The following is a 22,948-nucleotide window of genomic DNA, read 5'->3' as shown; positions in this document are numbered from 1 at the left end:
GAGGAGTGCATCAGAATGGCGTCCATAGAGTGTAGGGTGTGGCAATGGAAGAGTAGACTGAGCGGGATTCAGAACAACATAGAATAGAGGTCAGCACACCACAGCCCGTGGGCTGCCTGTTTTGATAAATAGCATTTTGTTGGAACATGGCCATATCATTCATTTTCAGATTGTCTGTGGCTGCTTTGGTGCTACAATGGCAGAATTAAATAGTTGCAATTGAGACCATATTGCTTGCAAAACTGAACATGTTTACTATCTGGCCCTTTGCTAGTACTGGTTGACCATCTCTGACTTAGAATGTCACATTGAGAAGCTTCAAATTATTCTTGTGGGTTGGGGATCTAGGGAACTATTTTGACTATGGTCAGCTCTGAGTTTTAGAAAAGTCCCCAAATGCTAATATGTGATTTTCCCTGTAGCAGGACATAAAGAAAGCAGAAATCTTAGTAGGGGACAGGTGGGATGGAAAGGGAAGATTCAGGAGTAGAGAGAGATGATGTTGGAGGGCAAGTCAGTGAAGAAATAGATGGTGGGGATTTGAGCAGCAAGTGAGATAGACATGTTGCTGATATAGTTCCAGGGATCAAATATCACTAATGACTTCTGTTCAACGGGGAAGGAACCAGTATGCACAAAACTCTCACTACACAAGGACTGGCGTTTGCCACGTGTACCTTTATTTAATGCTCACAGCATCCCTGTGAGATAGGACTTCTTGTACCTATTTCACAGAGAAGTAAATGGAGACATGGAAGGTTAAGGAGCTTGTGTGACATCATACACTTAGCAAATGAAAGAGCACAGATTTGATTCCATGACTCTCTGCTTACAAAGTCTAAGATGATGTCAATATAGCAGGAAACTCACATAATGTCTATAAACCCATTGCCTGTGGGGTGTTAAATCTCCAAGAATCCGCCTTTGGTCCCCGACCTGTAGAGGATGTGAATCTTCTACGTGAGCCCGATGCTTTTGTGGGTTCCTCACTGGGTCCTGACCTCTGAGTATTCGGTGGAGGTGTCCTCAGAAGGATTCATCCCATGAAAGTTGAGGGAAGCGTAGTGCAGCTCCTCGTCCATCTCCACAGTAAGGGTGGTACCTGAACAGCCTGAGGTTTCAGTGGGGCCATGTAACTTGGACTTCTTCTGGTGTTTCTTATGGAGAGGAAAGAAGGGGGTTAGAGCAGGGCAGTGAGGAGGAGGACCGGGAGAAGGCAAGGAGGGTCAATGAAGTAAAATGAACATTTATTCACTCTTTCATTCTTTCATCAAATGTTTATTAATTAAGGCTTTACTTATTCGTTACCTAACACATGTAGCATGTATTGATTGATTCCCAATTCTCTTCAATATTCACAGAGACTAATGTGGAAAAATTATGGCCAGCTACACTGACATCATCTTTGGCATCTATTATTTTGTCCATTTTACAGACCAGGAAACTAGCTCTCAGAGAGCTTAGGTAATTTCCAAAGTCACACATCTGTTGACCCTGAACTCAGTCCCAGGTCTCTGGGACCTCCTCTGTGCTGGGAACTGGATCCTCAGGGGGGAGCAAAGCAGAGCAGGAGCCCTGTGATTTCCAGTACTGCAGGGGATGAAGACAGAAACAGACTGGTAATTGCAAATTGTGACAGTGTGCAGCTGAACAGGAGAGAGTAGAATGATGGAGGTCTGATAAAACTCAGCCTTTTCCTTGTGGAGCTCACGGTGTGGTAGGTGGAGCTATGGGAATGTAGTTAGTTCAAGTGGTGCAAAGCTCTATACAAACAGGGAACATGGTATCCCGAGAGACACAGGAGCAGATGCTGGAGAATTGGCAAGTCTACAGGGTACAACCATTTTCTGGTGCAGGCCCATTGCTTGTTTCTAGATTTGGTGCAGTGTTTCTCAAAAGAGTCCTTCAACTCACAGATTCTGCCTCCTCTCTTCCCATTCTCTCTTGAACTCTCTCTAGTCAAGGGATTTTTCTCCAGTAGAAGATCAGATCTGCTTTGCTGTCATATCGCTTAGCTACATTCAAATAGCCATTTCTCAGATTGTATCTTACCAGACTTACCAGCGTTTGAAACAAATGACCAACCTCTCCTCCGTGAAGCCCCATCTTCCTTTGGCCACCAACACTAGAGTCTGTAATTTCCTGGTCATTGGCTCCTACTCATTCTCAGCTTTCTCACCATTTACACCTCATCTCCCTAACATTCGATGCTGGAGGGTTCCAGGGCTGTGTCTGTGGACCTCTTCTCTTCTTTGTAGATTCATCCATTATTGGATGTTGATATGGAAGCCCCCAACCTCTGTGTCTCCCACATGGATCCCTCTTCTGAGTTCCAGACACTTGCCTGCTACTTGTCATCTCCACATGGATGTCTCAGAGGCACCTCAAACTTACAGTAACCAAAATAATGTTGGACATACACTTGAAAATATACTTCTCTTTCAAGGTTGGTGATTTTCATCATTGGCAGTTTGATTCTTTAAGTTTGAATTCTGAGTAAGTCACGTGAACATCATCATTGGCATCTATAGACATCTATAGGGGGTCTTCTTGGACATCCATGACATCTATGATATCTGTGGAGCCACCTATGACATCTGAGACACTTACCGAGCAGAGCCCATGAGCTATCTTTGCTCCTGCCTTGCATGCACTCCATCACTGCATTTGCAAATACTGTTGACTCCACCTTCAAGATGTATCCGGAACCCAATTTCTCCACACCAGATTCATCATTCTTACTTGGGACCAAGTCTGAGTCAGTCATCTCTTGGCTTGATTATCCGTGTATCCTCTATTCTGGTATCTTCTCTTCTATGCTACGTACTAGAGTTTCTCACAGAGCAGCCAGAGTCACTCCCACCAAAATGAGTGTCAGTTCATGTCACTCTTCTGCTCTAAATGCATCGATAACTATGATGGACTTAGGACCCTGCAATATTTGCAGCTTCTATGTCTCTTCAGCTTCATTTCCTACCTGCCATTGTTCAGTCCACACCCCACCCCCGACACTGCCTTATCCACACTGCCCTACTTTGTTTCTCTAAAACGTCAGATGTGCTCCAGCCTCAGAGCCATGGTACTCGCTGCTTCCTCGATGATTCTCTACTGCTCACACTGTACCCATTTTCTTCCTGCAGCTGTTTGCCCAAAGGCCACTCTTTGGCCCCCAGGACTGTCCAATCCATTCTCCCATTTCATTTTCTACCATAGCACTTATTTCATGCCTATTTCATGTATATTTGCACTACTTATTTGTTCATTATTTTCATCCCTTTTCCCAATAGATGTTAAGCCCCTGATAGGAGGAATACTTTATATTTGTAAAATACATGTTTATAAAAATACAGAATGGCACAAGGGCCTAGAACAACTGGCAAATGCGATTATATAGATATTTGCAGAATGAATGAGTGCTTATTGACCCTGTGTTAAAAAACTTTACTGTGGTGTTTAGTCAGAGTTAAATAAATTTAAAAAAAAAAAAATCAGAGCTTGAAGGATGCACTGGGGTTGGGCAGGTAGTTACTAGGCATATGAGGAGGAAGGAACAGCTCAGCAATGATTCTGAGATGAAAAAGCTTGCTCTTCTTGAGGTGATCGAGTGGCTAATGTTGGGGGAGCGTAGCACTGAAGGGGACTCTGGTTTTCCTGCTCCAAATGCCAGACCAAGTTGTTGGAATGCCAACCTTTCAGGAGTGTGGAGAAGCAGTGCATTTCAAACTTGGGAATGAGGGGACGATGATCTTTTAGGGAGGTAATGTTCTGGAGAGGAGAAATGGGAGGTGAGGCTGCAGCAGAATAAGGAGTAACAGGGGATCTCAGCTCAGAAGGAGTGATTGTGTTAAGCTGTGTTCAGAGGAAGCTCAGACATGCATCGTAGCATACTGGCACAGGAAGAAGAGATGGAGGACTGGGGCAGGAGGGGGCCATGTCTCTGGTTGGGTAATGGGGACAAGAGTGCCATTAGTGAGACAGAGAACCAACCAGGAGAAGTATATTTAGAGGTGTGTCAACCAAGTGTTCCTGATGTTCCGACATCTGGGGCATTGCTGAGCCTTGAGAGACTACCTCTCCCAGGGATAGTAGATTTCTAGAGCTAATAAAGGGCTTGCATATAAGTGCACGTTTCGTGTGCAAACCAGTCAATCTAAAGCCCACACTACCAGCTGGATCCTTTATTGAGCTCTTACACTCCAGGCCACAATCCCCCTTAATAAACCCAGGGCCACGTACCAGACAACTAGACACAACTCCTATACCCCAGAGTCTGCTGAAATTGTTCAAAGTAGCCAATCCTAAACCTGCCTAGCTTGCTTACCCTAGTCTTACCCATTATTTTCGATGAAAGCCACAGTAAAGGCTCTTGTCCCATTTTCCCCTTGCTCCCTCTGCTTCCTGACTGACCCTGGTGCTTTTCTATATGGTCTTGCATGGTGTGGTGCACCCTCTCCTCTTGGGAACAGTGAATAAGAAACTATCTTTTTTTTAGAGAGAGTCTTGCTCTGTTGCCCACGCTGGAGTGCAGGGGCACGATCTCGGCTCACTGCAAGCTCTACCTCCCGGGTTCACACCATTCTCCTGCCTCAGCCTCCCAAGTAGCTGGGACTACAGGTGCCCACCACCATGCCTGGCTAATTATTTTGTATTTTTAGTAGAGATGGGATTTCACCGTGTTAGCCAGGATGGCCTCAATCTCCTGACCTCATGATCCATCCAACTCAGCCTCTCAAAGTGCTGGGATTACAGGCATGAGCCACTGCGCCCGGCCAAGAAACTGTCTTTTCAATGGCCATAATCTCCTGATCTGTTGGCCTCAACATACCTGAATAACATTAAAACCTACACTGTTGGGGCCAGGCATGGTGGCTCATGCCTGTAATCCCAGCACTTTGGGAGGCCGAGGTGGGCGGATCACGAGGTCAGGAGATCGAGACCATCCTGGCTAACACGATGAAACCCTGTCTCTACTAAAAATACAAAAAATTAGCTGGGCATGGTGGTGGGTGCCTGTAGTCCCAGCTACTCGGGAGGCTGAGGCAGGGTAGTGGCTTGAACCTGGTAGGCGGAGCTTGCAGTGAGCCGAGGTTGTGCTACTGCACTTCAGCCTGGGTGACAGAGCGGGACTCTGTCTCAAAAGAACAAAAACAAAACAAAACAACAAAAAAACCTACACTGTTAAACAGGAGGAAAGACAATAAGCTCAGTTCTGGAAATGCTGAATGGGGCATGACTGTGGGCCATGTTGGGAGGAGGTGTCTGCAGGGCATCCTGGATGCCAGCATGCCCCATCACTCACCGAGGATGTTGGCCCTGTGGCGGGGTGGGTGTCGATCCTGCCCACTGCTGTCCTGGCTGCTTTCCTCCTGTGAGTCTTCACTCTGATGGGAGACACCAGGGTCTTTGAGCCTGGTTTTCTCAGGCTGTGGGGCCATTGTTATGAGCCTGGAATGAGGGACTTTGGCAGGTAAGGGGTGGAATTAATCCAGGAGCCTTCAAACAAAACTTAGTAACAAGGTCTTCCTCTACCTCCCACTCCTTGGACATCTGAGACCAGGGCCCTAGCATAGACCCATGCCTAGCCCAGTGGCTACAGGCTAGATTCTGTAGATTACCACACCCCCTGCCCTTTCTCCAGCCCTCACAGCCCCTCCAGGACCCTTCTACACGAGGTCCATCCTCTCCACCTCTGGTCCACGCCTGACCCAGAGAAAATGCTCACGTGAAGAAGATGAGGCAGAGACAAAGAGCGAGCAGGACTGTGACACCAGCTCCCCCGATGGCTCCCTGAACCACTCCTTGTTTCCCTGCAGACAAAAAAGACATGGGGTGAACTCTAATCTGGATAAACAGGTATGTGTATCCTCCTCTCCAGCATGTAGAGAGGGATGACTTCACCTCCAAAATGGGGTTTGGCTCCTAGATCTTCCCATCCATCATAGACATGAATATTGACCATGACCGTGAGACGAAGTACACAGTACACCTGACACCTCTTGTCCCACCCTCTCTCTCCGGTGCACAAAACACCATCTCTCCTAGGACCCAGGTTCCTCTCCACCCTCGGTCTCTCTGAAATGAACCTCAGAAATAGCCACTGAAGGACTGTGAAGCTCTGAGCCTCTTGGATGACAGAGAGAGAGAGAGAAAGAGAGAGAGAGAGAGAGAGTAAGCACTGGAATGCTGATAGGCCTTGTCTCTTCTTTCTTCCCACTGGCCCCATCACTCAGGGTCAAAGGTGCTCCTTTTGGCCTTCAAAAGTGCCTGGAATCAGGGTGGGGCAGGGAGGTGGTTCTCAGACCTTCTTAGACCCAGATAGTTCTCCTGGACCTGCCTGGCTGTACCTTCTAGATCCCAACACTCAGAGTCAGGGGCGTTTCTCTGAGCATCATCTGTCAACAGTTTGATGACAACTACTGAGGGAACTATTCCTGCCCTCACTGGGTTCACTGTCCTCTGAGGGACCAGGCCATTATTAATTGGAATAAGGCAGTGGAGTGAGCACTTTGGACAGAGGTCAGGGGTAAGGGTTGAGGTATGGACAATAGAAAAAAAAAAAAAATGCCCTAAAGAGATTTTTGGGGAAGTGTGACTATTCTATATGATACTCTCATGTTGGATTCATGTCATCATACATTTTTTAGAAACCTGTAAAATGTACAACACCAACAGTGAACTTTAATGTAAACTATGGGCTTCAGGTGACAATGATATGTCAATGTAGGTTTATTGATTGTAACAAATGTACCATTTTGATGGGGGATGCTGATGGCCAGGGAAACTATGTGTAAGGGTAGAGGGCATATGGGAAGTCTTTGTACCTTCTGCTCAATTTTTTCATGAAAAATAAAGTTCATTTATAAATGCTCCCAAGATGTTCAGCGACTAGAAGATTCCACTCAATTTTGCTGTGAAACGAAAAATACTCTGAAAAATAAAACCTATTAAAAAAATGCTCCCATTGGAGCAAAATGGCTGACCAGAGGTGCCTGGAACTCATCCTCCCCCATCCCCCCAGGCAGGAAAGGGCCAAGGCAATGAATAAACAGCAGAGATTTGAGTGGAGTGTCGAAGGCAGAGTACTGTAGTGCAGCAGGGGAGTGGAGAGTTACCTGTGGTAATTGGAAGCCCAGGAGGGCAGCATGGAGGCACCCAGACTTTACAGCTCCCTCTCCCCAGCCCAGATTGGTTTGTCCCAGAGACAGGAAGGATTTCCCCTTGTAGGGAAATGAGAAGCAGAAGAATACAACCAACCCCCAGTGCCCACTGCAGATACCTACATTCCTTACTACAGGTTAATCCTGCAGTCCTCACAAGCTCTGAGCACAGTTGGAAGAGCTGCCAGGAATTCATGCAGCTGCATGGTTCTGGATTAGGAGCACACGGTGTGCACTCCCAACTCCCTAACCAGCCCCTGTGGGCAAGCTGCTGCGACACAGTACCATCTCGAGACCACAGCCGTCTCTGGAGTGCACCCTCCTCTGGGGGCCAGTGGCCACACACCTCTTCATCACTGTAACTCCATCTTCGTTCCACTAAGCCTGCAGTAATGGCTGAATACCACAATTAGAGCTGCATGGAGCCTGGGCCCAGGATTGGCTGGAACTCTGGTCCTGAACAGCAGAGAAACCAACCCCTGCTGCCTGTACTTCCAGCTGGAGGAAGAGTCTTATGGTCCCACTCAGTCTCTTCAATAAATGATGCTGGAAAAACTGGTGCCATATGCAGAAGAATGAAACTAGACTCACACCTCTCATCCTATGCAAAAATCAATTCAAAATGGATTGAAGACCTTAATGTAAGACACAAAAATATAAACATACTAGAAGAAAACATAGGGGAAATGCTGTAGGACATTGGTCTGGAAAAATATTCTATGAGTAAGACCTCGCTAGCACAAGTAACAAAAGCAAAAGCAAATAAACAAGATAATGTCAAGCTAAAAAGCTTCTATGCAGCAAAGGAAACAATCAACAGAGTGAAAAGGCAACCTACAGAATAGGAGAAAATATTTGTCAGCTATTCATCTGACAAATGATTCATATACAGAATATACAAGGAACTCATGCATCTCAATGGCAAAGACACCCAATCTGATTTAAAAATGGGCAAATTATCTGAGTAGACATTTCTCTAGAGAAGATATACAGATGGCCAACAAATATATGAAAAATGCTCAGCATCACCAATCACCAGGGAAATGCAAATCAAAACCACAATGAAGTAACGTCACCCCAGTTGGGAGGACTATGATAAAAAAAAAGATGAAAATTAACAAATGATGGTGAGGATGTAGAGAAGAGGGAATTCTTAAATGCTTTTGACCAGAATGTAAACTAGTATAACCACTACTAGTATATGTAGTTTTTTTTCCTCAAAAATATACAAATAGAACTACCATATGATCCAGCAATCCTACTACTGGGCATTTATATAATGGAAAGGAAATCAGTATATTGAAGAAACGTCTGCACCTCTGTGTTTATTGCAGCACTAACCACAATAGGAAGATATGAAATAAACCTAAGTGTCCAACAACAGATGAATAAATAAAGGAAATGTGGCATATATACACAATGGATTATCATTCAGCCATAAAAAATAATGAAATCTTGTTATTCACTATAACATAGATTGAACTAGAAGACATTATGTTAAATGAAATAAGCCAGGAACACAAAGTTAAATACCACATGTTCTTACTCATAAGTGGAAGCTAAAAAAAGTTGATTTCATGGAAGTAAAAAGTAGAACAGAGAATAATAAGGGCTGGGAAGGTTAGGGGAACAATGATAAGGAGAGAGATTTGTTAAAAGATACAAGATCACACTTGGAAAGGAAGAGTAAGTTCTGGTATTCTATACCACTGTGGGATGACTGTGGTTAAAAGTAATAGATAGTTTCAAATAGCTAGAGAGGGGATATTGAATGTTTCCAACACAGTGAAATGATAAATGTTCAAAATGACGGATATGCTATTACCCTGATCTGATTACTATATGTTATTAGTATTGAAACATCACTATGCCATCCATAAATATGTACTATTATTATGTATCAATTAAAAATAAAATACCCCAAGACATTCAGTGACAGGAGGGAGACAAAGAGCATTATTTGGATGGGCAAGGAGGAAGTTGCTAGTCATCCCCAAATATCCTTATCCAAGGTGCCCGATGTCTACCTGTGTCTAACTGCAGGCCTTGCCTCTGAACATTTGACTCTGAAAGTCCAGATCTGACCAAACGTGACACAGACTCAACCCAGTAACAGCCTCAGGCAGGGAGGCGCCTTCCTACCTGAGCCATCTCCTAGGAAGATATCAGTTCTTGGGTTCTGTGAAGCATCTAAAAGAGGAAGAGAGGATTTCCTTCAGTTGGGAGTAGAGATGCAATAACGGTAGGCATTTCCCCTCACTCCTGCCAAAGCCACAGAAATGCAGAAGGGACAGGGCTCATGTCCTTCTAACTGCCGAACTCAGCCAGGTCCCCAGGACCTGCCCATCCTGTCTCCCCTACGCACTCAGGGACCCGAGCATCCTGGCCCAGCACTCACAGGAGACATTGAGCTGGATGGTTCTCTCCGTGGTCACGCCAGCTCCAGGGAACTTCACCTGACAGGTGAGGTTGGTGCCGTGGTCCTGGGGCCGTGGGGTGATTATGAGCACCGAGGAGTGAGTGGTCCTGAGGCCCAGGGAGGTGGGGGCAGCTGACATCCAGGAGAAGATTGGAGGTGTTCCCTGCTCACAGGCCCAGGGCACAGAGCAGGTCAGGTTTTTGGAGTGGTCAGGGTCTAGGGCTCCAGGGATGAGGATTTGGGGCCTGTGGGTCAAGTCTAGTGAGAAGAAGCAGGGGGGCGATGCAGAATCAAGAGGGAGCGTCCAGGTGAGGGCCTGAGAGAAGATCAACCTCTGGTCAAGCTCCCCTGCTAAGCATGACAGGCTTTACCCCTAAACCCCTCCCAGTACCAGGGTCCCATCCCAGCCCTGCCCTGTAGTACCCATGACCTTCCCTTGTGACCACTTCTGGAGCCTGTGCCTCACCTGTCACATGCACAGAGAGCTGGGTAGATTTGTAACTGTATTTGGTACTTCCTTTCTCCATCCGAAAGAAGTATGAACCGTTATCCCTCCTCCTGGCATCTACGATGCTCAGGGAGCAGTTGTTCCTACTGGGATCCCCAAGGAGGCGGAATCGGCCCTGGGTCTCCTCCTGTACTTCTTGATCTAGCTTGTTTGTGGCCACTGGAGAGTCCAAGGATACAATGGCTCCTTCCCGGAACCAGTAACCATGAACTGGGGAATTCCTGGTGTGGTAGGGTACGGGATGGAAGAAAGTGCAGGGCACAAGGACGCACAAACCCTCCTGTACTGTCACTGACTCCTGCACTTCCAGCCTGACTCTTGGATCCATAGCCAGGGCCCCTGTGGGGAAATGAGGGTCAGCTTGGCCCAGCCCAACAACCCCCCTCCCAGCAGTCACTCACCTGCCCACAGCAGGGGCAGCAGCAGCAGCGGCATGTCTGAGGCTGAGGTTTCCTGGGCTCCCTGTGTGAGCAGAGAACAGGAAAGGAGTGGAGGAGAAGGGCTAGGGGGCCGGATAGGAAGCTGGGGAGGAGCAAGAGACCTCAGCCCTGCATGGAAGAGGAACCTCAGACCCACACGTGCTCAGAGCTTGTCCCTTCCACACAGATTGAACCTCATGGGCCAGAGATGCCAGAGATCCGCCCAGAGAGGGGAGGAGATGGAGCAGAATCTGAGTCTTGCCTCCCAGGAGCACCGGAGCCTGGACCAGTACCTCCGGGGCCATCTGAGACATGCAAACCCCATGTCTAAAATCCTTCCACTCTGAGGTACTTTTCTGTGAACAACTGTTTGCATGGGGGCTGGTCACTGCTGGCCTGGCCCAAGTCACAGGCTCGCCTAGATCCATGGGGTGATTTGTCCAGCAGGATATAGGATTCTATAGGGTCTGTGTGAGTGTCTGGGGCAGAGAAACAAAGAAGAGTCCTAGGTAAAGTGAAGGTGGCAGCCATTCATTTCTTCATTCATTCACTAAAGACATAGTGAGTGACAGAGCAGGACCACTGTCATCTCGGACAAACACCGCCACTTTAAGTTCCAACTCCCTTTCTAGCCTCATGCATTTCAAGGAAATCACTTCTCTGCTAACTACAAGCAGCCAGAAAGAGCAGACCGGTGAAACACGGATAAGACAGCTCAGGCACAGAGGGAGGTTGGGGGGAAAGTCTCTTGAGTTACTGCCAAACTTCACTCTCATCCAATGGGCCCTAGTAAAACAGTGGGCCTTAATAAGCACATTCCTTTGCCTTCAGGTGCACTAAGTTGGAAAGCTAAATGCGGACTCAGTGGGTATGCCTGCAGCTGCAAAAAGATGTATGGGAACAGATACACAACTCTCCCTCCCAGATAAGCACAACAGACACAGAAGCAGTCCAAGCCTCTGATAAACCCTCCCACCCTAAATCCTTAAAAACTCTTAGTCTGTAAGAGAGTGTGCCTCTACCTAACTCAGCCAGAAACTCCTCTCAGGTTTGTTTTCTCTAAAACCTGTCTTGACTGGCGAGCCACCATACGTGTTTCTTTCTTCTTTCTTTAATTCTTACATTGAGCCTTTGTGTGTAGGTGGGGCTTGAGAAGAGATGCCACTGACCTGATTCCTGCCCTTGAGATGTTCCCCATCCATAGCCTCATGTCCTCACCACACACACACATATACTGTCTGGATTTAGAGCTGTGAAAAATTGGGAAGTTGCCATGTGTCATGGGAGCATATTGGAAAATTTGAAAGAAATGTGACTATAGAATTTTCCCCTGGCAGCTAGTACACTGCTTTGCACAGTGTCGATGACATCTCCAAAATAAGAACTATGCAGCATCTTCCTGTAAAACAAAAGGGAGAACACATGTTCGTTCTATGAACCAGTGCAGAAAAAAACTTTTTTCTGTTCATGCTGCTATTTGGTTCAGTATGGGCAGAAGCAAGTTTTTTTAGAGGCTCATGATATGGATCAACATTTTCATGTAAAAATCTGCTTCTCACAGTTAAATATGTCCCAAAGACATAATATTTCCAGACAACATGAGTGGAATGTACAGAGAAAATTAAACTTTAGGTCCAGCTACGTGGTTGTCCATATCACTCTGTGTAGTATGCATCCAGCAACCCTTGATCCCTGGGACATATTAGTACTTGCCACCTTACCTTTGTCAAATCTCTACACACAATAGTATCTAGATAACTCTTAATTCGTCCTTACTAATAGAGAGGTAGAATCCTCGTTTGATATACAACAAATTAAGTCTCCAGTAAATAATATCTGTTGTAAGTTATTTAGCATGTGGCACATAATGGAAAATTCAGTACATTTAGTGCTTTTTTTTTTTTTTTAAGACAGGGTCTTGCTCTGTTGCCCAGGCTGGAGTGCACTGGCATGATCACAGCTCACTGCAGCCTTGACCTCCCAGGCTCAAGTGACTCTCCCAGCTCATCCTCCCTAGTAGCTGGGACCACAGGCTCATACTACCAGGCTGGAGTAATTTTTTGTTTTTATTTTTAGGAGAGATGGGGTCTTGCTATGTTCCCCAGGCTGGTCTTGAACTGCTGGGTTCAAACAATCCTCCCACCTTGGCCTCCAAAGTGCTTTGACTATGGGCGTGAGGCACTGTGCCCAGTCACATTTAGTTTTAACAATAAAGTCATACTATGTTCATGGACCAGAAGATCAAATATGAATATGTGAGTCTTACTGTGTTTCTTTAATGAATTTAATGAAGGCCCGAGAACCAAGAGCAGATGGATTTCCCAGCTCCAGAAGAAAGAGCAAGCTCATGCTTCCCTCTAGCTCTTTCCTTCTACGATTCTGTCATCTGATCCTTGGCCCCAGCAGAGTCCCCGCTCCCTGGCTGGAGCCTGAAAGAGAGAGAGAGAGGATGGGGAGGAGGGACCTCTCCTGGGCCCTGTCTCCACATCCTCCATCCCCACATAACAGCACATCTAAGAATAAAGCGCATGCTCAGTGCAGGTCTACACGAATGAATGCTTTAATAAATGGTGGGGGCTGTTTCCCTACCTTCTTCCTAATTCACACTGCAAAGCTGCCCCTGATGAGGCGTCCCTCGTCCGTCTTTTTCTTACGGATGCGTCTGCTTCCTGCGGCAACCCCTGCCGAGGCTCCCACGTATGTCTGTTTCTCTCACTTTTCAGGAGCTCTGAGCGGCCTGTATGTGTGCATCCGTGCTGCCTCATACCAGGTAGAGCCGCAGTCTATTCTCTTCTGCAGACGGAAGAGCAACGTGTGTTTGCTTTGAATGCAGGAAGTACGTTTGCTCCCACGTGCTGAAAGATTTTGTTGTAAAACTTCCCTGTAGTGTGGCGCCAAGGGAAGCCCTCTTCTCTCTCTGCAGCAGTTCGTGGGATGACTTTTTTGTTTTTACCAACCTCCCATCCAATACGGAGCAAGCCACGGGAGAACCTCCTGTGATCCTCAACACACGAGAAGTGAATGAGCGAGTACGTCCTCCACCGTCGGGACCAACTTTCACGGGGATTTGTAGAGGCTGTAATTCACAGTATGGCCACCAGAGGGCAGTCATAACCCTTCACTTTCCAGTCCTTTCACACCAAAGACACATCAGGTCAAACGTCATGTGAGACTTGTGCAAACAGCTGGAAATAGTTTTTTTTTAATTGGAGAACGCTGTTAGTGAGCCTTTAGTATTAATTAATTATTAATTTATTATTAACTGTTCTAAATCCTTTACCTACAATAGATCTTTTGAACCTTATGAGAATATAAGAGACAAAAAACACATCACCCCAAGATATGGCTGTAGGAGACCAAAATACGCCACCCCAAGATGTGCCTTTTTGGCATAAAGATTATTTCAAGAGCCTGCAGACACAGGAGACGCTCTGAGAACCAGGGAAGAAGTTCCCTTTTTTAAAGGGAAAATCACATCTACAAAGGAATCTCCAACAGCGAAGGGGTCTCCCTCGGTACCTGGCAGAGAAGACGACTCACTCACGAAACTCTTATCAAGGGAAGAGGCACCCATGTGATCTGCAAAACAAGCCTCGCTGTTGTTTCCTGGTGTGTTTCCCTGTTGCCTTCCGATAACTGGCCTGCCCACACCCTTCTTTCTTTGCTTCTGTGGAAGATCCTGTTTAAGCCTGAAGTCAAAGCCACCTCTTTGAAATTTACTCTTTTTCCCTGGGTGTCTCCCATGTGCACATGAGGTATACAGGTTGCTAACCTCTGTTTTTCTTTTAATAAACTTTTGTTACTTGGGTTCTTCCCAACGGAGGACTTTGAAGTTCTGTCACTCATAGTTTCGAAAGATTTTCTTCTTATTTCGAAGGGAAACTTAAACTCCCCACCATCCTAAAAAGAAGTACATGATCTTTTTCTTCCCCCCGCAAATGGCCTGGTTAGCAGGGGAACATATCCAAGTCCTGTGGCAGATGGTATTGGGAAGCTGCTGATCGCCAGTTTCAGGTGTTTTCTATCTATTGGGAGACGGCCGTTCTCTGGCACCAGCTGCGACCAATGATTATTTTAGAGAAACAGTGTAACAACCACCTGACTGTCAGCAGATGGCCACCTGACATTGCCGGTAGTGGAGGAGGCAGCCCTCTCCTGCCCTGCTTGTGCTGACTAGCTACCTCCTGTAAGAGCCTTAGTAAATGTAATCCACAGAACATACAACCGACCCATGTAAAGTGTACAATTCACGGGTTTTTTAGTATCATCACAGGATGGTGCCTCATACCAGGCAGAGTCGCAGTCCATTCTCTTCTGCAGAAGGAAGAACGACGTGCGTTTGATTTGAATGCAGGAAGTACGTTTGCCCGACATCACTACAAACATTTTAAAAACTTTTTCATGACCTCAAAAAGAAACCCAGTGCTGATTAGTTGTCACACCCCAATCACCTGTTCCCTCCCAGCCCTGGGCCACTGGACTTTCTGTCTATAGATTTGCCTATTCAGGACACTCCGTATAAGAGGAATCGTGCAATTTGTGGTCTTTTATGTCTGTGTGTCTGGCTTCTTTTACGTAGATGATGCGTCCAAGCCTCATCCATGTTGAAGCGTGTGACGGTGCTTCGCTCCTTCCTATGGCTAGATACCTATGTAACAAACTTGCACGTTTAGCACATGTATCCCAGAACTTAAAGTAAAACAAAATAAAATAGTATGTGTTATTATAAAAGCGAAAGAAAAATATATTTCCAAGTACTGCTTGTGATACCCTGTGAATTGAACATTTCTGAGTGGCTCTTTCTGCCTTTCTCCTTCTCTATCTCTCTTTCTCTCTCTGTTATTTCTCAGTCTGCAACACATCATCACATCCCTGCACACCTCGACTCCCCCTCCACGAGCTCCTGTCTGCACAAGTCTGCCCCTGTGCTTCTAACCCGCAGCGTTATTCCTCTAAACAAATGTGAACCTGAATGAGCCTCTCCTTCAAGACGGATCCTGAGTGGCTGACTGGGCCTAAGTTTGAAATAGAGGCAAGCGGCCAATTACTGACTACAGGTCACCCACCTACTCTGACTTCCCTAAAAACCCACACCTTTTTCATCTTCGGGACTTTCAGAGATCACCTGAACCAACCAATCAGAGCTCAGCTGTGTCCACCAATGAGAACTCAGTAAGTTTCAATCCTTCATTTGCATAAACAGACCTGATTGGGAGCCTGGGCAGGACACTAAACCTGACCCTTCCCTTGGCTTGATGGAACACACCCTTCATTTTACACTGGAGTCTCTCTGGTTTGCAAACTGTTAACTGGAATAAAGTCTCTTTCCTGCAAAATCCTTTTCAGAGAACTTTAGTTTATAGTCCTAATAGTGAATGTAGGAATAACCTAAAACTCCAACAAGGACACTGGTTATACGAACTTGGGTTTAGGATTTTGCCAGCATGCCCTGCAGCCATCGAAAATGGACTTGCTGAGGAATATTTAATGGTACAAGGGAAGAGTACCCTGTTGAGGGGAAAAGCAGCCGGTCTTAAAACAGGACCAGTAATTTTAAAACTGGGTGAGACTTTCGGGGGCCACTCTGGGCTCCAGCGTCTGCTTGGTGGCCGCCTCCCTCTAACTGGCCAGTGGCATGGAAGGGACAGAGCCGAGCCCCCGGCCCACTCTGGCCCATCCAGGAGTGCAGCTGCATGATGCATCCCAGTCTTGGCAACTGCAGCAGGCAGGAAGGAGCTGCAGCGCCCGCCGACGCCTCCTGGGCCACAGATCCTGTCACACAGGACAGCATGCACCTTAGATCCTGAAGAAAAGGCACAAAGTGTTCAAGTGATGTTTAGAAATCATTTGCGAGTGGATCTTACAGATTTGGTGCTAAGGCACCCAAGCGTTATGCATTAGATCCCAATGTGCACTCCTGGGAATTCTTGCACGGCCAGGGTCAGGTGTCTGTGGGTGCCCATCGAGCATCCTCCTCTCTTGACTGAAAATGACAATAACGACTCTTCATCATCCTCCTCTTTCTCTGAGGCTGATGTGGCAAATGGGGTCTGGGTCATTGCAACTGCTGTGGCATGATCTGCGCTGTCATGACGTGGCTGCTGGTCTGCTGTGCAGACTTTGTGGTGACGCTTGTCATGCTGCTGCCTTCCAAAGACTTCCGGTATTCTGTGGTCAGTGGCGGTGCTTGCCTGTTGTCCTAGCTGGGAACCACGCTCACCGACCCCAGGGCGGTACCCAAAGGAAACGCTACAAAAGAATACACGGAGAGTGTGCAGCTGCAGCCCCGAGAAGCGATCTACACCTGCTCCAAGTGCTGCTGTATCAAGCAGAGAGAGGTTAGACAGGCGGGTCACAGCCTCCCTTAAAGGGAAACAAACTTGCTAAATAGACGGAGAGAACAAACCGCCCGACATCGCACAAACCGCATTCTGGGCTCGTGGTCAAAACACCCTGCAGCAAGGAGGTAGAAGCGAAGAAGGGAAAGTCCCCAAATTCGTGCAAGTGCGGAAACCCATGCTGAGTTAGTGTCCTTGGGCTGATCTATGCTTATTATAATAGTGAAAACACACCCCCGCGTGGAGACTTAAGGTGCTAATGAGACAGCGAGGTATGCACTAGCGTGTACAGCCACTGCGCATGCGGGCCTAAGAGACCACCCAGAACATGCTTAAGAGCAACACCGTCCCACCCCCGCATGAGCAATCACGGAAGATTCCCCTACAGGGAGTTTCCCCAGCGTCAGTCAGTGCCGTCTCACGTTTGAGCAGCCGCTCTGACCTGCTGTCAGAGTGCACTTTCACTTTGCCATTAACTCTCTTGCTTACTTTTACGTTGGACTCACTCTCAAATTCTTTTGCCTAGCGAAGTCAAGAACCTGAACTGGCCCACCAGCCTACAAAGCCAGAGCGTGCCCACCACTGCTGTTCTTGCAAGAGATGTGTTTGCAAAACGGGTCACCACAGCCTGAGGGTGAGCAGTGGTGTAGGGGATAAGAATCTGAGTTTTCCGTGCTCTTTCCTATGTGGACAGCTCCGTCTCAGCCCACGGTCTGATTCTCTGTGGATTTCAGTTTATCTCCTATGTCCGGGGGCAGCGGACTGAATGCAGTGAATTCTTACCTCCAATAATTGTCATCCTGCCGACCTTCCTGTGCCTTGAGGGTTGTCTGTTTTCACTTTCACTGCAGTTGTTTGGCTACTGAATCCACTCCATATGCAACAGACAAGACAGAGATCAAGAGATGGAAATGTGAGAAGTCCACGTGGGAGCAGAGGCTGCCATGGGAAAGGGTGAAGGCTGTTTTTAGGGGTCCCCTTATTCCTTTGGATGAATCTCTTCTTCAGCTACCGATTTAGGCGACTGCCGATGATACCTGGAAAGGAGGCCTGGAGTTCTCTCTGGGAGGCCCCTCTCATCAAGCCGGAAATTGCTAACAGACTTTCACTTATTTACTTGGGGTCTGAAGGGAATAAACAGCTCACCTGGGACCAACAGGGCAAATGGAACCTACACAAACAAATTGCTTACAGCAGGCAGAGTGTGATGTATTTACAGTCACAGACTGAAGATTTTCCAGTTCTCACCTGTACAGCTAAGGAAAGGTGCACGGCCGCCTGTTGAAGCCAAACGTCATTAACATTCCTGCAGAGTTAGGATTTTTAAGAATACTTTGCTGTTTGTTTGTTTGTTTGTTTGTTTGTTTTGAGACAGAGCTTGCTCTTTCACCCAGGCTGGAGAGTACAATGGCGTGATCTCAGCTCACTGCAAACTCTGCCCCCCAGGTTCAAGCGATTCTCCTGCCTCAGCCTCCTGAGTAGCTGGGATTACAGGCATGCATCACCACACCCAGCTAATTTTTGTACTTTTAGTAGAGATGGGTTTTCAGTATGTTGGCCAGGATAGTCTCAATCTCTTGACCTTGTGATCTGCCCGCCTCAGCCTCCCAAAGTGCTGGGATTACAGGTGTGAGCCACTGCTCCCAGCCTCTTTATTTATTTATTTATTTATTTATTTATTTATTTATTTAAGACGGAGTCTCACTCTGTCGCCCGGCTGGAGTGCAGTGGCACGATCTTGGTGCACTGCAACCTCCACCTTCCGGGTTCAAGCGATTCTCCTGCCTCAGCCTCCTGAGTAGCTGGGATTACAGGCACATGCCACCACACCCAGCTATTTTTGTATTTTTAGTAGAGACAGGGTTTCACTGTATTGGCCAGGCTGGTCTCAAACTCCTTACCTCGTGATCCTTCCGCCTCGGCCTCCCAAAGTGCTGGGATTACAGACATGAGCCACTGCGCCTGGCCAAACAAGCTACTTTTTAAGAAACCGTTTCCGGGAAGAGGGAGAACTGCTCCAGGTTCCTCCCCGTGGGTTACTATGAATACACTGCAGAACATCTTGATCCAATGAACAGCCGTTCCTGTGTGGTCCTTTGTGCCTCTCCTGTTTTAATTTTGTTTCAAAAATCTTGAGTGTGTGAGGGCCTTGGAACTGATTTTTGTTGTTGTTCCAGTGAAATTAGCACTGTAAACATAGCACCTGCATGAGAGAAGAGCAGCGTCTCAGTGGCCTGATATTAATACTTTGGGCAGCTCAATGCTGATGGTGGTGTGGGGGACCAGGGGGCTGCCAACCTAGCCCTTGGGCACCCCTGGGAAGGCGCAGGGATCACAAGGCGGCCAGCCCCTGGCAGGGTAGACTGTGTGGGCCGCGGTGCAGGCAACACTCATGCCGGGAATGGTCAGGATGGCACCAGCTTGTTGGATTTTTTTGTTGGCATTTGTGTTTGTTTCTCTACTCACCACCCAAGTGATAAAATAGGATCCTTGGTGCAGAACTTAAATTATCCCAGAAAGCCAAGAGTTCCCCGCCTTGGGGACTTGTCTTAAACTCGCCTGGTTTGTACGTTTCTGGCGGCACGCATGAAGAAACAATCTGTGACAAGTCTGAGGGTCTTCCTTTCAGCCTGCCTCCCACGCTAAGAAAAGTCGGTGTTTCCCTCCCGGAAGCTGTTGTGAATTTCTCTTTATCTGGGAACTGTTTTGGTTTTGTTTTTAGTTGCTCTGTGCTCCCTCTGAATCAAAGCTTCTAGCGCTGCCGGTGAAAACCACAAAGGGTCCTGCTTGAGGCGCCATCCTGGCCAAGAGAGCAAACCTGCAGGAGGTTTGGAAATGGACTCGGTCTCTGCAGAAGCGTGTGCACTATTAGGGGATGAACCGTGTCACAGCCAGGGGGACAAAGCTCATATCGTAGGCGATCCAGGAGACGTGAGTTCCCAGAGCTTGTTTGGCGCATTCATGTGCACACTGTTGTCGGGGTTGGACTTGTGTTTCAGGCTTCGATGTGAGGCTTGTGATATGCATTTCCTGTTTATCAATAAAAAAATTATCGAAATGGTTGAATCCTGTGAGTTGGCAAATGTGTACTAATCCAGTGCACTTGACTCTTCAACCCCTTCTTTCAATATCATTTTTATAAGAAATAGGTAACCTACATGACAACTCTTAAAAATAAAATAAATTGGGCGAGGTCCTAAGTAGGAAAACCAAACCAAACGGAAACAGGACACCTGGAAATCTGAGGCTTTGCTGTGCTTTTCCGTATTTCCCAATTGTCCCAACAGTGAGCTGTCTTTTTTGTTTGTTTGTTTGTTTGCTTGCTTGCTCATTTGATAGCCAGGTCAAAATAAGGTAAACAAATATGAAAATAAGTAAATAAATAATAAACTAAAGGCAACATAAAGCCATAAAGATAAGGTTGGGCTCACAAGCGCCATCCTCCCCAGGCCCCACCCGTGCCGGTCGGAGTTCACCCTGGAGAGGAAAGGCTGCCCCGAGGGCTGGGAGATGAGACCCGCAGCCTCTGTGCCAGGAGACACAGGTCTGGGAGGGAGCAGAGCTGCATCTCTGGAGGGACCCCTCTTCCTGGAGGACCCCAGTAGCTCACGGACCTTTCCAGACCCAGATGGAGGCTGCGGAGGGGGCTCTTCCTGGTGGGTAAGAGAAGCTGGATGCTGGATGAGCTTCCCAGGGCTGAGGGAAGGGCAACTGGAAGCAAAGGAGGGGAGGAGGCTGGGGCCATCCCCATCCAGGGGCACAGCCGGAAACTCCCAGAGCAAGGGTTGGGGAGAGGGGAGGAGGCAGGACCCTCTGCAGGTCTTTCATGAGGTCACACACCTGGAAATGTCTTACCCCTAGACACAGCCCTGCACAGCCCCACAGATGTGGTGTTACACTCACTCAGACATACACACACACGCATACACACACGCACACACACCATGCATTTCTATCCACGTCCAGGTGCCAGGACCTTGTACCTCCACCCTGAGGTTCCCGTACTGACTTTCCCGTGGGTGTGAATATTGGCCTCTGTCATGTTCTTGCTGTGTGATTTTGGGCAAGTAACTTCACCTCTCTGCACCTCCGAATTTCTTCATCTGCAAATGGGGTTAAACTATGTGTCTTGCTTGGCTGCTGGGAGGGTTAAAGGTAACCCTGTCATAGTGCCTGGCATATAGTCGGTGTGAAGTAAATTACTACTATCATCCACATTGTTATACCATCCCCTGGTAGTTAGTCCAGCAGTGCCAACTCCTTCCTCAGCTTCACCTGGCGGCCTCTTTCCCCCACACAATGGCATCTTCTTATAGCGCCCTCGGAAATCTTTAAAAGTATGGAGATGTTGAGGACTCTTGGTGCAGAGGTGAAGCCCCCAGACCATCTCCTCCACCTCCTAGGGTCCCACGTGGGGAGGGATTGGGCTTGGACTTGGTGGGAAGTTGGGCATCTTCACCTCCCTCTACCCAGGACTCTCCCGTGTTTCTTATGGACCTGAGATGTGACTTCTTCCCTGATTTCTCCCCATTGGGCACATCAGCCTCCATGACTGTCCACCCCAGACCTAAGGACAAGACCAGAAGGGCAAACAGGTGAGGAGAAGGTGATGGAGAAGGGCTGGGGGTCTCCATAGGACCTGTGAGGCTGGAAAGGGTCCAGGGTCTTTCTGGAAAGGACTGGCAAGAGAGGGACCCAGCCCAGTCACACCAAGGTCTGGAGATGGGGGCTCCTGGGGGAGGTCTGCAGACCCAATCGGGGCCCTGGGGATGAAATCATGGGCAGCATGGTCATTGGAGGCTCTATCCACTGATCAGAGCTATGCAGGCTGGGGCAGGCCATGTGCAGAGCTGGGCTGTAATTTCAGGCGCCTGCTTTCTCAGAGAGCTCTGGCATGTCCAGGTTCTCAGATTCCTTCACCAGAGGCCATGGAGTCAACAGAGATGCTGCGAACTTATGGCTAAGGGGTGCCCAACCAGTGGTTGCTTTACTCAGTGCCAGGTGAGAGAAGATACCTCAGAATCAGGCAGGGATTAAATTCCAGCCCTGCCCTGAGAACCTGAGTGACCTGAACGCAGCCCCAGTGAGGCTCCCTCACCTGGATGCACCATGGAACCATCAAGTCAGCATGATTAGCATATGCGTCAGCTCAAATATTTATCTTTTTTTGTGTGTGTGACAACATTTAAACTTCTCTCTTTTAGTTATTTTGAATTATTCAATACATGACTCTATGTCATTTGAAACAACACAGATGAACTTAGAGGATGTTATGTTGAGTGAAATGAGCCAGGCACAGAGAAACAAACACGTTACGATCTCATTATATTTGGAATCTAAAATAGACATCCTCAGAGAAGTAGAGAGGAGAATCATGGGTACCAGAGGCTGGGGCGGGGAGTGTGGACTGATTGGACGGGGAAAGGCAGGCATGCATTTTCAGTTAGACAGGAGGAATAAGCTCTGATGTCCTATTGCACAGCTTCGAGGGCTGTTAATTCTACAGGAATCGGCCTCGGACTCCTTTACTGGAGGGGTTGTGAACCCTCAAACAAGCCCAAGTCTCTGCAGTTTCTCACTTGGGGATCTTGATCTCTGAATACTCATTGTTGGTGGCCTCTTGTCCCCACAGGTCCTGAGGCCCCACCTTATGGAAGCTGAGGGATGCATACTGGATCTCTCCTTCCTCCCCTGAGGAGGGAGCAGCCAGTCCATGGTGTCGGGGGCTGTCATCTGCCCAGGATTCAATCAAGGTACCCTGAATGGAGAGAGAGAAGGCAGTCAGAGCAGAGCAGTGGAAATAGGATAAGGCAGGGAGAGTCACAAGTTGTTTGATTGGTTGGTTGGTTTGGACATATCGCTCTGTATAGAATTAAACTTCATGAGTTCCTGCCTCTATCCCATGTTCATATTATAGAAATCTCCTTCATTTATACTTTCCTGCAATATTTAACCCTTAATGAGCACCTCGTTTGGTGTTTATTAATCTTATTAACTTCCCACAACAATCCCATGAAGAAAGTAGCGTGCCCAAACTCCCTGTTATGCCAGGACCCAATCCAGTCCATCCCTTCTGACCCCAAAGCCTGCAGTCCTGCTGAGGCCCT

General features: G+C 47.6%; 1 protein-coding gene and 1 long non-coding RNA gene across 8 annotated transcripts in view; one reads left to right on the top strand and one right to left on the bottom strand.

Annotated features, from left to right (window-relative positions):
- Positions 1–22,739, top strand: part of LOC105497121 (uncharacterized) — a 51,751-nt gene extending 29,012 nt beyond the window's left edge. The window contains exons 3-9 of one of the 6 annotated variants that reach the window (XR_011617818.1): positions 5,639–5,853; positions 9,201–9,399; positions 9,527–9,620; positions 10,691–10,851; positions 12,580–12,758; positions 20,291–21,436; positions 22,474–22,739. This is a non-coding gene — a long non-coding RNA (uncharacterized lncRNA). The other 5 variants (XR_011617820.1, XR_011617819.1, XR_011617817.1 and 2 more) reach the window with 5 other exon arrangements.
- On the bottom strand, positions 659–10,692 carry LOC139355303 (CD33 molecule). Of its 2 annotated transcripts, XM_011767892.2 has the most exons (7): positions 10,486–10,692; positions 10,043–10,423; positions 9,556–9,834; positions 9,300–9,347; positions 5,723–5,807; positions 5,300–5,381; positions 659–1,157 (listed from the first exon to the last, which is right to left on the bottom strand). In XM_011767892.2, exons 1-7 carry the CDS (start codon positions 10,517–10,519, stop codon positions 987–989), a joined length of 1,080 nt encoding a protein of 359 aa, XP_011766194.1. In that variant the 5' UTR covers positions 10,520–10,692; the 3' UTR covers positions 659–986. The 2 variants fall into 2 exon arrangements, with proteins under 2 accessions (XP_011766194.1, XP_011766195.1); XM_011767893.2 differs by lacking the exon at positions 10,043–10,423.
- Positions 22,740–22,948: the final 209 nt, after the last annotated feature.

This window comes from Macaca nemestrina, chromosome 20 (genome assembly GCF_043159975.1).
Source record: "Macaca nemestrina isolate mMacNem1 chromosome 20, mMacNem.hap1, whole genome shotgun sequence".
Lineage (NCBI taxonomy): Eukaryota > Metazoa > Chordata > Mammalia > Primates > Cercopithecidae > Macaca > Macaca nemestrina.
Note: the sequence above shows the minus strand (reverse complement) of the source record. Positions and strands in the feature narration are given on the sequence as shown.

What these genes read in the sequence shown, in the direction of transcription:
- LOC139355303 (XM_011767892.2), bottom strand. Translation starts at nt 10,519, where the DNA reads ATGCCGCTGCTGCTGCTGCCCCTGCTGTGGGCAG. An exon ending in CATCCAGCTCAATGTCTCCT is followed by an intron (nt 9,348 to 9,555) that starts GTGAGTGCTGGG and finishes TTCCTCTTTTAG; the next exon opens with ATGCTTCACAGAACCCAAGA. An exon ending in CTCTGCCTCATCTTCTTCAC is followed by an intron (nt 5,382 to 5,722) that starts GTGAGCATTTTC and finishes GTCTCCCATCAG; the next exon opens with AGTGAAGACTCACAGGAGGA.